General features: G+C 41.7%; 1 protein-coding gene across 5 annotated transcripts in view; it reads right to left on the bottom strand.

The window, feature by feature from the left end:
* The window catches only part of APC (APC regulator of WNT signaling pathway), a 139,444-nt gene extending 134,775 nt beyond the window's left edge, over window positions 1-4,669 (bottom strand). For 3 of the 5 annotated variants that reach the window (XM_054488715.1, XM_054488718.1, XM_054488724.1), the window contains exon 1: window positions 4,287-4,669. In XM_054488715.1, the coding sequence (XP_054344690.1) occupies window positions 4,287-4,451 (165 nt within the window). In that variant the 5' untranslated portion in view covers window positions 4,452-4,669. The remainder of the gene's footprint in view (window positions 1-4,286) is intronic. The other 2 variants (XM_063665141.1, XM_063665137.1) reach the window with 1 other exon arrangement.
* Window positions 4,670-12,217: the final 7,548 nt, after the last annotated feature.

Genomic DNA, 12,217 nt, shown 5'->3' with positions numbered 1-12,217 from the left:
CTTGAGGACACTGGTTACTTCCCCAGGATCCACTCCTTCCCCGTATTGTGTTGCAGTCTTTATTTTCAGGTAAGATTCACTCCACTGGCTAGGCCACTTAGGATAATTCCATTCCTCTAGACAAAGATATTGTTACAGGTTTGGCAGCATGATGTATGTTTGTTTAATCAAACTAGAGCTTAGGATTCTTGGGAAAAGGCTAGGAGAAGTGGCCTTCTCTCTTTCTTTGGAAATAAATGAAGGGGCTATAATACGAACATCACTAGTGGCAATTTTTTTTTTATTAGAAGGGAAACCTAAAGCCCAAACAGGAGGACAATGTTGAGAGAACTGCAGATAAATGGGAGCTTAGCCCTGATGACATGACAAAGCACTCTTCAAGCCACTTCTATCTATGTACTTGCCAATTACACGAGCCAAAACATCTGTTGGGGTTTTTTTGTTTTTTTGAGACGGGGTCTCGTTCTGTCACCCAGACTGAAGTGCAGTGGCCCAATCATAGCTCACTGCAGCCTTGAACTCCGCCCCTCAAGCAATCCTCCCACTTGGGCCTCCCAAAACTGCTGGGATTACAGGTGTGAGATACCATGGCCCAGCCTATCTTTCGTTTTTAAATCCCATTTGCAGCCTAACTGATATAAGGAAAATGTGAAGAAACTTCTTGAGAAATAGAGAATCAGGAAGTATAATGCAGAAAAGCCAAGAAATTTAGATCGTTTTATGACTACAGAAGACAGTATACTTCACAACTGATCTAAGGCAGCAGTCCCCAACCTTTTTGGCACCAGGGACCAGTTTTGTGGAAGACCATTTTTCCATGGGACAGGAGTTGGGTGGGGGATGGTTTCAGGATGAAACTGTTCCACCTCAGATCATCAGGCATTAGTTAGATTCTCATAAAGAACATGCAACCTAAATCCCTTCCATGTGCAATTCAAAACAAGGTTGGTACTCCTATGAGAATCTAATGCCGCCACTGATCTGCCAGCAGGTGGAGCTCAGGTGGTAATTCTTGCTCCCCTGCTGCTCACCTCCTCCTGTGCTGCCCAGCTCCTAACACCAAACAAGCCAAGGACCAATACCTGTCTGCAGCCTGGGGTTTGGGGACCCCTGGGTCTAAGGAAACCAAGGATGACAGAGGAAACGTCATTGGATTTGGTGATTCGGAGGTCACAGATAACTTTTAAAACAGTTTCAGTGGTGAAATGGTAAAGGCAGTATGAGTGCAAAGGATAGAAGCATTTAGTAAGAACTTTACAATGTACCAAACACTTGGATGGATATTTAACATGTGTTAATTTCTTTAACTACCACCCTGTGAGCTAAGTATAACATATTTTATAGATACAGAATGAAATCTGAATAGTAACATACCCAGTTACACAGCTACTAAAGTGGTTTTAAAAGACTTCAAAAACCAAGATCAAAAGTTCTATCTTGCTCAAAAGTCAATGTTCTTCCTACTGTAACAGCTTCCTGGGATGAAAGAATAAGTCTTTAAAGAAACGAACAGAAATACAGTGGCATAGCAGACTCAAGCTTTAGAACGTCCTCCTAGAGTTGAACAGCACACACACTTATATGGCAGAAGATACAAGCGTCTATGTAGGCTAGAGAGGGAGAGGCTGAAGAAGGTGGACAGGAAGTGAAAATGGACAGTTTCTAGAGAAAGAAAGATGGGAAAGGATAATCATGGACACATCTGGAGGGAGGGGGTTGCTCTTGAAAAGAAAGAAGGTCATTTCTTCCTCTGAGATATATATAAATAAAGAGATGACATTGAGAGGAAAAAAGTGAAGTGGAAGTATACCTCAGATGGTTGACATTTTTCTCAGCAAAGGAAGAGATTAAGTTACTTGCTATAAAAACCTGAGGAAATGAGAAGAAAAGGAACACAACACTAGAGACCCAGCAGAGAGCACCAACTGGCATAAAAACTGACCAATATCCTCACATAGCTGTCTCTGACATCCCTCAGAATTTCAGGGGTCAAAGTGGTAAAGCTAGTGAGGCTTATTTAGGGTTGGGGACTGGAAAGGTAAGTCTACAGAAAGTGAAGCGTTCTAGGCCATCAATAGGAGCTTAGTAAAAGCTGATGATCATGGGATCCTGGTTACACAAGGAGGCAAATGAAATCAGCATTAGGGTAATGGGTTGGAAGAACAGGGAGACAAAGAAGGTTCACAATGAGAAAGAGAGACAGAAAGGAAAAAATATCAAATTCCATAAGAGTGGAAGAGTGAGAGGGTTTGTTTGTTTGTTTGGAGACAGGGTCTCGCTGTCACCCAGACTGGAGTGCAATGGCACAATCTTGGCTCACTGCAACCTCCACATCCCGGGCACCAACGATCCTCCTGCCTCAGCCTCCCAAGTAGCTGGAATCACAGGCATGCACCACCATGCCTGGCTTATTTTTGTATTTTTTTTTTTTTGTACAGACGAGGTTTCGCCATGTTTCCTAGGCTGGTCTCGAACTCCTGGACTCATGCGATCCATCTGCTTTGGCCTCTCCCAAAGTGCTGGAATTACAGGCATGAGCCACCACACCCTGCCAAAGTGAGAGGTTTTAGAGTTTGTGGTCAGATGTTTTTTGATACAGAGCTTCAAATTATTCTGCCAGAAGCAGTGAGCCACTGATTGGGGCAACCCCTACTTTGCTACTGTCCCTTCAAACTGTATGCAGAAAATTCAGAGACAACCAGCTCTAAAAACACACAGGCTCTGGTTCTAGAAAAGTGAAGGCTAGCAACGAATGAACTAGCCCATATAAGAAGCAAACATAAAAATATTCCTCCTTCTTTTAAGCTGAACAATTCTATCTCTAAATTTTAAAAATGCATTAAAAAGTCAAAAGTCCACAGCAAAGGTAGAAATAGATTATGTGTTATGAGATAGAATGAAAAGTAAACAAATCTGTCAGGCTATTTACAACTCACACGTTAAAAATTTTTAGCATACAATTCTAATACAGCAGGCAGAGTTTGTGCTTAATAACTTTGGAGAACATCTAGCATAACTTCAAGAAAACGATATTGCTCAATTTAATGTTAATAAAAAAGGTCCACCCATTTGCAATCTCAAAGGGCAAGCTATCATTTATATTTTTAATCTCACTTCTACAGTTTTGGGGCTCTTGACACATTATCCAACCCTTCCATCCAGGGAAAGATGGAAAAATTAGCCATGGCAACTTCCTCCACTACCGCTTTGATCCCACACTTGGCACTTCAGACTCTGGCAAGGTACTACGTTATTTAGGGCAGTTTTTTACACCAGTAATTCTGACTACCCTTGCTCCACTAATAAAGGAAGGAGTACTGAGACTGGCACAAGCTTAAATTATATAGAAAATATCAAGTACTCCTAAGGAGCGTTAAGCAGTAACAACAATCGAGAATACAAGCAATTTTAAGAAGTTTTGAACTTAAAAAGCTTTTCTCCATTTTAGTCCTTTCTAAATAGAAACAAAGGGCTTGTACAACATGGAATTCTAAAACATCAGGAGGCAATTTAAGCTAACACTGAATAAAAGAATAAATCACTTATTCTTTCTTGAACCATTAAGTGATGTCTTACATGTACTGCATAAGGTCTTCTTTTTTAAAACGAATATAACACTTTCCAATTCTTTCACTAGATCTAGAAAGCTCACGCCCCCACCTCAAAAGTTCAGAGACCAAAGATTTCCTACAGCCGAAAAAAATGAATGATTTAGATGAACAATCATTTGCCAACACAGGCACTATTCCTCTACTTGGTGGGTCAAGGAGTCAGACTCTGACCTAACCATTCAAGGCTCCTGGGGACTTGATTCTCTCATCAAAGTGAACAAAATTCACTGGCCTTTGGATAACAGCCCTTTCTTTGTAACTCCACATGCCGGGCTATCAGGTATTTTCCCAGGCAAAGAGTTTAAAACTTTTAGAGGAAGCAAGAGGGTCGAAACGTGGAAGATGGGGAAGCGACTAAAATGGGAGGGGCGGACGACCCACCCACCTAACGCGAATGGGGCACCGCTTGCAGGGGCGAAGCTCCAGCAGCAGCCAGGAAACGTGGAGGACGGCGGGCGTCGCGACCCCCATCCACTGCGTGAGAATGGAGGACCTGCAAAGCCAGGGGCCAACTGGAGGCCTGAATGGGGAGTGCGGGGAGGGGAGAGGGTGGGACATGGAGAGAAGAGAGCCACAGATTCGGGCCGAGCACCGTAGGGTCCCCCAGCAGCAGCGGGGCAAAGCCGAGAAAGCTTTGCCGGGAGAGGAGACGTCAATGCTTGCAGACTCACTCACCTGCCAGACGCTCGCCCAGTGGCCAGAAGTACGAGCGCCGCCTGGGCTCTTCGTCTCCTGCCGGACGCAGCTCCTGCTGCCGCCGGTGCTCCAGGACCCGAGAGTTGAGGGTGGTACAGAAGCGGGCAAAGCGGCGACCGGACCCGAGCCCAGGGAGGCGTACATAGGAGGCGCCGGGGCCCGAGAAGGCAACTGCGTGCTTCACCTTCCTCACCAACAGCCAACAACAATTCCCGGGAACAGCATCGAGCCAACCTGGTCCGCTGCTCCCGGGCCTTAGCCCGCAGGTTCCCCCCAGCAGCAGCCAGGCTTCCGGCGGCCACACCCCACCCCCTTGCTACTTGCCCTCCGCCATCTTGTGGGAGGTGGGAAGACTACAATGCGCATGCGTCAGAGGTGTTGCTGGCTTCCCACAGCCCAGAGACTAGAGCCTGTTATGCGCAGGCGCAATGGGTGCTGCGCTCCGTTTGCCGGGCACTGCTTCGCTGTTCTGTCCCGTGAGCCATTGCTGCCTAGGCAGCCGAGTCTCAGTCGCAGTACTTACTGGCCTTCTCTGAATTGTGCTGCAGCCCAGTTAATAGATCCTTCTGCACACACTAGTGCATTATTATTCTGCAGACATCTAACGAGTGCTCACTATTTGCTACTCCCCGTACTAGACGCCGATGATAGAAAGATGAATAAAATTCCGTCCTAGCTCCGAGGGGCTCATAAGATAGCGGAGAAACAGAGATGAACAAGTTATTATTTTGTAGCTGCGACCTCTGCTTCCCTACCACCTCTCACTACCAGCCTGTAGTTTCAATTTAAAAACACCTCTTCCGGGAAATCCTTCTTTGTCTCACACAGTTTGATAAGTTCTTTACCTTACGTTACCTCTTCAGTTTCATTTCATTCAACATTAATTAAACAATATCATTTGGGTTTCCGATATATACTAGATACTGTTTCAGGCTCTAGATTTACAGCAATAAGAAATACAATAAACTCATGGAACTTACATTCTAGTGTGAAAGAATAGACAATAAAAGACAGTAAACAAAAGAGTGTTTGCTGGTGATAAGGGATAGGAAGAGAGCAAACCACATAGAAAGATGATGGACAGTTGAGAGGTGGTGATTATTGATCTTTCTCCAGAGGTGACATGTAATCTGAAGCTTAACTGACCACGGGGGCCCAGGAGCCATTGGAAAATGTGGGGCAAAAGCTTTCAGACAGAGGGAACAACAGAACAGATCCTGAGGTGGTAGCAAGTCTGACATGAAAGAGGGACAGAAGGAATAGGTGGCATGGACAGTGGGAAGGAGATGTGGTCGGGATAGGAAGAGGCCAAATCAGGTAGGGCCTCCGGGTCATGGTAAGAAGTTGGATTTTATTCGAAATGGCCCTCGTATGTTGTTGACGCTGTCTCCCCTAGCCCCCACTACTCCTCTTCAAACACTTCTAGCTCCTGACTGCCTTGCTGCTTTGTGTATGCCCCCTTGACTACCTAGAAGACACTTCTTCTTGTTCTTTAAATGTCTAACTTGTTATCTTTCAAGTTTCAGTTTAAATATCACCTCAGAAAAACCATCCTTCCTAAGAATAATAAATTTTCCCCTGCCTTCCTCATTATTCTCAATCATTGCACCTTATCATTTCTTCCATGGTACTCAATATGTTTTTAAATGATCTATGTATTGTTTCTTCACTGCCTCCACACTAAACAGCCGACTCCATAAGACAGGGAAGACGTTTTGTTTACCAATGAATACACAGTGCCTAGCCCCGTATCTGGCATGGGTGGTTTGTCACTCAGTGTTTGTTGATTTAATAACTGTGGAAGTTTGTCAGCATCTAAGTAGTTGGTGGTGTACTATATTGGTTTCACTTGGTTTTTAAAATGAAGTGCAAGTTACTTCTTATTTATATGTCTCCTCAGCTAGAATATAAATAGGAACCTTGGAGAGAGAGCAAATGGGATGGAGAAGGGTGGGTGGTTGTGGGGCAGTGGGCGGGGTTTGTATTACATATGTTGTAGTACAGAGAGAAGGAAGGCTTCAGGTTAATGGAATCCCTATTATATGTACTGTGAACTATGTTAGATATGAAATCCTCACCATAGCCCTGCTAGATAATTATCCTCACTTTTATACATGGGCAAATTCAGAGAGATTAAGTCCCTTGCCCAAGGTCTCACATTAAGGGATAGTGCTGACCATAAAGCCCATGCCCTTCCCATCTAGAGAAATTGGATTTGGAGACAGGCTTACTCGGTGATTTGATTCTGTGTCATTAGCAGGCTTTCATTAGAGATTTCATTCAGTTACCCCCACTTAAGAGTCCCATTCGTATTACTATCCCTGTATAGGACCTCAAAGGGCCTGACTGGAAACTACTGTCATTCTTTTCTTTTAAACTACAGCAGAACTCATTTTAGCATTTTCCTTTTAATGTTTTTTAAATTCTATATTTATTTTTATTAATAACATATATATTTTCATTAAAGGAAAAGAGGAAATACCAGCAAAATGGATACATAGTCTAAATGCTAGCTGCATCTATTGGTTAGGCTTCTCATTGTGCCTAGATGGGACTAGCTGTCCCATCTAGGACCCAGCTGATAACTTAGACCCCCAAAGACACTTCTGGAAAAGAGTTATAGGCTCACTGCAACAACCTCTTCTTCCATTGATTTATCAGAATTACACACCATCATTTCCCCTCTAAATGGGATAGCTGCCTCAGGATGGCTGGGGAGACCTGCCAGAAAGGATGAGGCTGGCATCTTATCTGTGGGGACCATTTAGTCCTTATATGAGAGAAAAGATTCACTGAACTCATAACATATGCTCATCAACCAAGCCCTATCAGTCCATATGCAAATCAAGTAGTAGGTAGGGATATATATACTTGAAAACACTTCCCTGCCTTCTACCTCACTACAATGTAATCCTTGGAACAAATCCTAGAAACAAGACAAAGTCTTCAGTTTCTATGGTATTTACTTCTCTTATGGTTACCATCTGTTAGAGACTGAGTTGTGCTACTCGGAAAAAAGGTATGTTGAAGTTCTAACTTTCAGTACCAAAGAATGTACCCTTATTTTGAAATAAAATTATTGCAGATATAATTAAAATAAAATGAAGTCATACTGCAATGGGGTAGGATAACCCACCATGACTACTGTCCCTTTAAGAAGATGACCATGTGAAGACAGAGACAGAACGTGAGGATGCCAAATGAGGACAAAGGCAAATTGGAGTTACGCAGCTACAAGCCAAGGAATGCCAAAGACTGCCAGCAAACCATCAGAAGCTAGGAAGAGGCATGCATGGACTTTCCTACAGGTTTTAGAGGGAACATGGCCCTGTGGACACCTTGACTTTGGATTTATAACTTTCAGAACTCTGAGTCAATAAATGTCTGTTGTTTTAAGCCACCCAATCTGTGGTACTTTTTTATAACAGCTCTATGAAATTAATACACCATTTTATCTGGCAGGGCCTGAAATAGAGGAAAGAGATATAGGCAGGCAGTGAGAAGGCTTGAGCTACTGCCCCAGTATGGCAGCAAGCCAGCTGCACAACCTCAAGCCAGTCACTGAACAACAGTTTCCTCACCTGTACAAACAGGGATAATGACAGCCACCCTGCCTACTTCAAAGATCTGCAGTGGTAACTAACAAGTATTCCTCCAGTGAGGCTGTGACGAAGGTCTGACAGATACTAAGAAACAATTATGTAAAGACAGGGTTCCTGCCACAGGGAATTTTACAGTCTGGCTGAGAAAACTAGACACTTTCCTATGATAAGATAACTAGTATGGGCCAAGTGCCAAGTGCGTGGTTTGGATCTTATTCACCATTGATGCTGAAAAAGGAAAGGATCCTGTGGACTGGAGTGGAGCAGGAGACTTCATGAAGGGCCTTAGCAGAAAAGGAATTTATTAGAAGGATATTTGACATCTACAGGATCTTCAGGAACAACATGCAACATTATGCCCGGAACTGGTCCCAAGAAGCCATCACTGTAGCCACTGCTGGATGCAAATACCAAAACTGAGACTGCCAGTACCACTTGACCCAGAGTGGATGATGCCTCTGCTGCTTCTGGAAAATAGATACAGTTACTATCACTGCCACTACTCTCAACAGAATGGAGGGTCACTTCATATTCACAACATTAGCTTTCAACCTCAAGCCTAGAATGGGGGCAAATCATGGATATAACCTAGTCACACATTAACACTCTAGCTACGTGCTGTCCAATAGACATATAATGCAAGCCACATACATAATTTTAAATTTTCTAGTAGCCACATAAGAAAGGTTTAAAAAAAACAAAAACAAAAAATCAGCCTCTAATACCAGCAGTTTGGGAGGCCAAGATGGGAAGATTGCTTTAGACCAGGAATTTGAGACCAGCCTGGGTAATAGAGTAAGACATTGTCTCTACAAAAAAATATCAGTTGGGCATGGTGGTGCATGCCTGTAGTCCTAGTTACTCAGGAAGCTGAGGCAGGAGGATCACTTGAGCCCAGGAGTTCCAGGCTGCAGTGAGCTATGATTGTGACACTGCACTCCAGCCTGGGTGACAGGGGGAGACCCTGACTCTAAAGCAAAACAAAAACCAGGTGAAACCAATTTTAATAATATATTTTATTTAACCCAATGTATCCAAAATATTTCAACATGTGGCACTAGACATACGTCAAGTGCTCAGTAGCCACATGTGGCCAGTGGCTGCCATGTTTGATAGCACAGCGCTAATTGATAGGCCAGGAAAATGAGCATATGAACTTTTAATTTCGATAGTGAGAGGGGATTTCTGCTTCATGAGGAGGACAATCTCCTAAACACAGTAAGAGAATTAAGACATAGTCTTACAAATGGAAAATAAAGTTGAAGGAAAACCAAGACTGGATTGTAGAGAATGGAAAACGGTAAACTAAGGGCATTTAATTTCATCATGTAGTGACTGAGAGCCACTGAAGGTTTGTGAAATGGGGAAGTATTTTGAAAATTTAATAAAAGTACCATGAAGGGGTAGGTGATAAAAAACACTTGAAGTTAGAATTTCTGGGCTTAGTTATGTTTTTTTTTTTTTTTTTTTTTTTTTTTTTTTTTTTTTTTTTAATCTGCAGCATTACACAAGTTGCCTTTCTGGATTTTTCTTCTCATCTTCAGACATGGTGCTTATAATATCTATCTCAGGCTTGTTGTGTTGTGAGGATTAAATGAAATGGTACATATGAAAATGACCAGCACCTGGTGCATTATTTAGGGTTCTCCAAAGAAACAGAACCACTAGAATATATATGAGATTTATTATAAAAATTGGCTCGTGTGGTTATAGAAGCCAAGAAATCCCACAATCTGCCATCCATAAGCTGGAGAACCAGAAAAGCTAGTGGGGTAATTCAGTCTGAGTCTGAAGTCCTGATGCTGACAGTATGAATGCTGGTTTGAGTCTGAAAGCTCGAAAAAACAGGAGAGTTGTGTCCAAGGCAGGAGAAGATGCTCACCCACATTGGTGAGGGAGATCTTCTTTATTCAGTCTACGAATTCAAATGCTAATCTCTTTCTGAGGCACTCTCACAGACACACCCAGACATAATATTTTATCACTTATTTGGGAGTCCCTTAGCCTAGTCAAGTTGACACATAAAATTAGCCATCACACCTGGCAAGCACTCAATACATGATACTTAAATCTGAATGAATCTGAGTATCTGGTTAGAGGTCTAGATAGATAGTAAGGAGGTTGGATTATTTCCTAAAAGTCAAGAGGAACTCTAGGGTAAAAACCCAGAAAATACGTATTTTAGATATCTCGATTCTGTCTCAGCGTGGACAAGTTAAAATGTGTACTTGTTTTTTGCCTAGACCATGTCTTCCTTGAAGCCCTTACTGGTCATCCCTGGCCAGAGGTCATCTCTGCTTCCATGGCTTATTGTTCTCCTTTAGGTAGTATTACATTGCCATGTGTTGGCCTCATGTCTTGTCTTCTTTACTATAATAGATGCATACGTGAGGGCATAGGCCATATCTTATTCATATTTGTATTTATCTCCTACAATTTCTTGGATTGAAAGTGTCCAAACAAACAGAAGCTGGATGATGAGTACCATGAGTATTCATTATATTATTCTTACTACTTTTGTGTATGCTTGGAATTTTTCATAATAAAAAGTATCTTTAAAAAGACATCCAAGAAACTTCTGCTGCTAGATGGGTGGCTAAGTACCAGTGTTTACTTCCTTCTTCTCTGTATAGTCCACTAAAATATCAGTAGCAGGACTTAATTTTTGATGAAACTAATGAATGTTAAGCTTCAAGGCTCTTCACTTGCGTGGGCCCTTTTCAAGGTCCTGGAAAATGCCTTAGCAATATGTTCATAAGTTTTTGTAAAATCTGCAAAAGTAGTATCTCTTAATCACAATTGGTTAAGGGCATTTCTCTTTCCACTTTGACTTACTGTCTGTCACAGTTCTGTTTTGTCAGGTGGTATTAGAGTAGCTGTAATAACTTTGGGTTCCAGCTAAGGGGAAGTTGAGTTTAAGAGACATTTTTAAAAATTTGGTCAGAGGATATTTATGTGATTCATAGTTATGTCTGTGTCTAGTATCTTATTGATAACTATCTTAGTGGAGGAATAGCTTCCAGGAGTACTTCTGTAGTCCAGTGCCTGACTCTGTCTGCATTCTAACACAATGGGGCAGGACCAGAGTCTGTGTTGTAATATGAACATGTTCTTTGGCACCTGAACCCGAAGTATGTATAGAGCCAGAAGTTAGTCTATAGAAAATTCTTCCAAACTTTATAGCACATATGGAAAAGGAATGTGTAGATAACACAGAAAAAGAAAAGACATGATGGAATTTTTCCTAAATGAGATAACAATCTTAAGAAATCACAAGCCGTTACTAAAAACAAGTTGTCAAGCTGAAAAAAATCTAAACTATCAATAATAAAAGTTTTTTGATTAACCATGTTAGAAGAAAGACTGAATTATATTTCTATTTAAACTATTAAATTATAGTAAAACAAAATCACCAATTAAAAAGCATCTAGACAAAAAATATAGGACAAAACTACAGAGGTATGTCAGGCAGTAAAATAATGTACTTGTGTTATTTTTCCAGGTTTTGTGATGCTTGTGGATTTTGTGTCAGCATTCTAGATTTATTTTTTCATTCTAAAGAAATATTTACTTTTTCACCTAAATTTATATTCAAATGTTGTATTTTTTTTTTAAATTCAATGCCTTATCATGGACCTCTGCAATTATAGTTAGAGACATCAACATCCCTCTCTCAGTAATTGATAGAACTACTAGGCAGAAAATCAGCAAATGCATAGAAGACTTGAACAACAGAATTAATCAATAGGATCTAACTGACATTAATACAACACTCAGTAGAATGCACTTTTTTTTTTTAAAGCATCCATGACACACCACATGTTTAGCCAGAAAACAAAACTTAATTGGGAATAAATTTGTGACTATTGAGAATGAAGAATGTTCCATCAGCTGATGAGAGATTTGGCAAGTGTCTAGAAGACAGGAAATGATGGATGAACCAAGGTGGAAGACATGCTCCAATCCAGAACATAAACTGCCTTATGGAGAGGCCCACCTGACGTGGAATTGAGGGAGGCCTCTGCCCAAAAGCTAGTGAAGAACTGAGGTTCTTAGTCCAACAGTTCATGAGGAACTCCCTGCCATCAATCATGTGAGAGAGCTTGGAAGTGACTCTCCCAGTCAAGGCTGCAGATGATAGCACAGCCTTGGCTGAAAGCTTTATCAGAGACCTTGAAGCACGGGTACCTAGGTAAACCATGCTCAAATTCCTGACCAATAGAAACTGTGAAAAAAAAATACTTCTTGTTATAAGCTGCTAAATCTTGGTATAATTTGGAAGGCAGACATGAGAAGGTATGAATTCCA

Source organism: Pongo pygmaeus, chromosome 4, assembly GCF_028885625.2.
Source record: "Pongo pygmaeus isolate AG05252 chromosome 4, NHGRI_mPonPyg2-v2.0_pri, whole genome shotgun sequence".
Lineage (NCBI taxonomy): Eukaryota > Metazoa > Chordata > Mammalia > Primates > Hominidae > Pongo > Pongo pygmaeus.
This window is presented reverse-complemented; position numbering and strand designations above follow the sequence as displayed.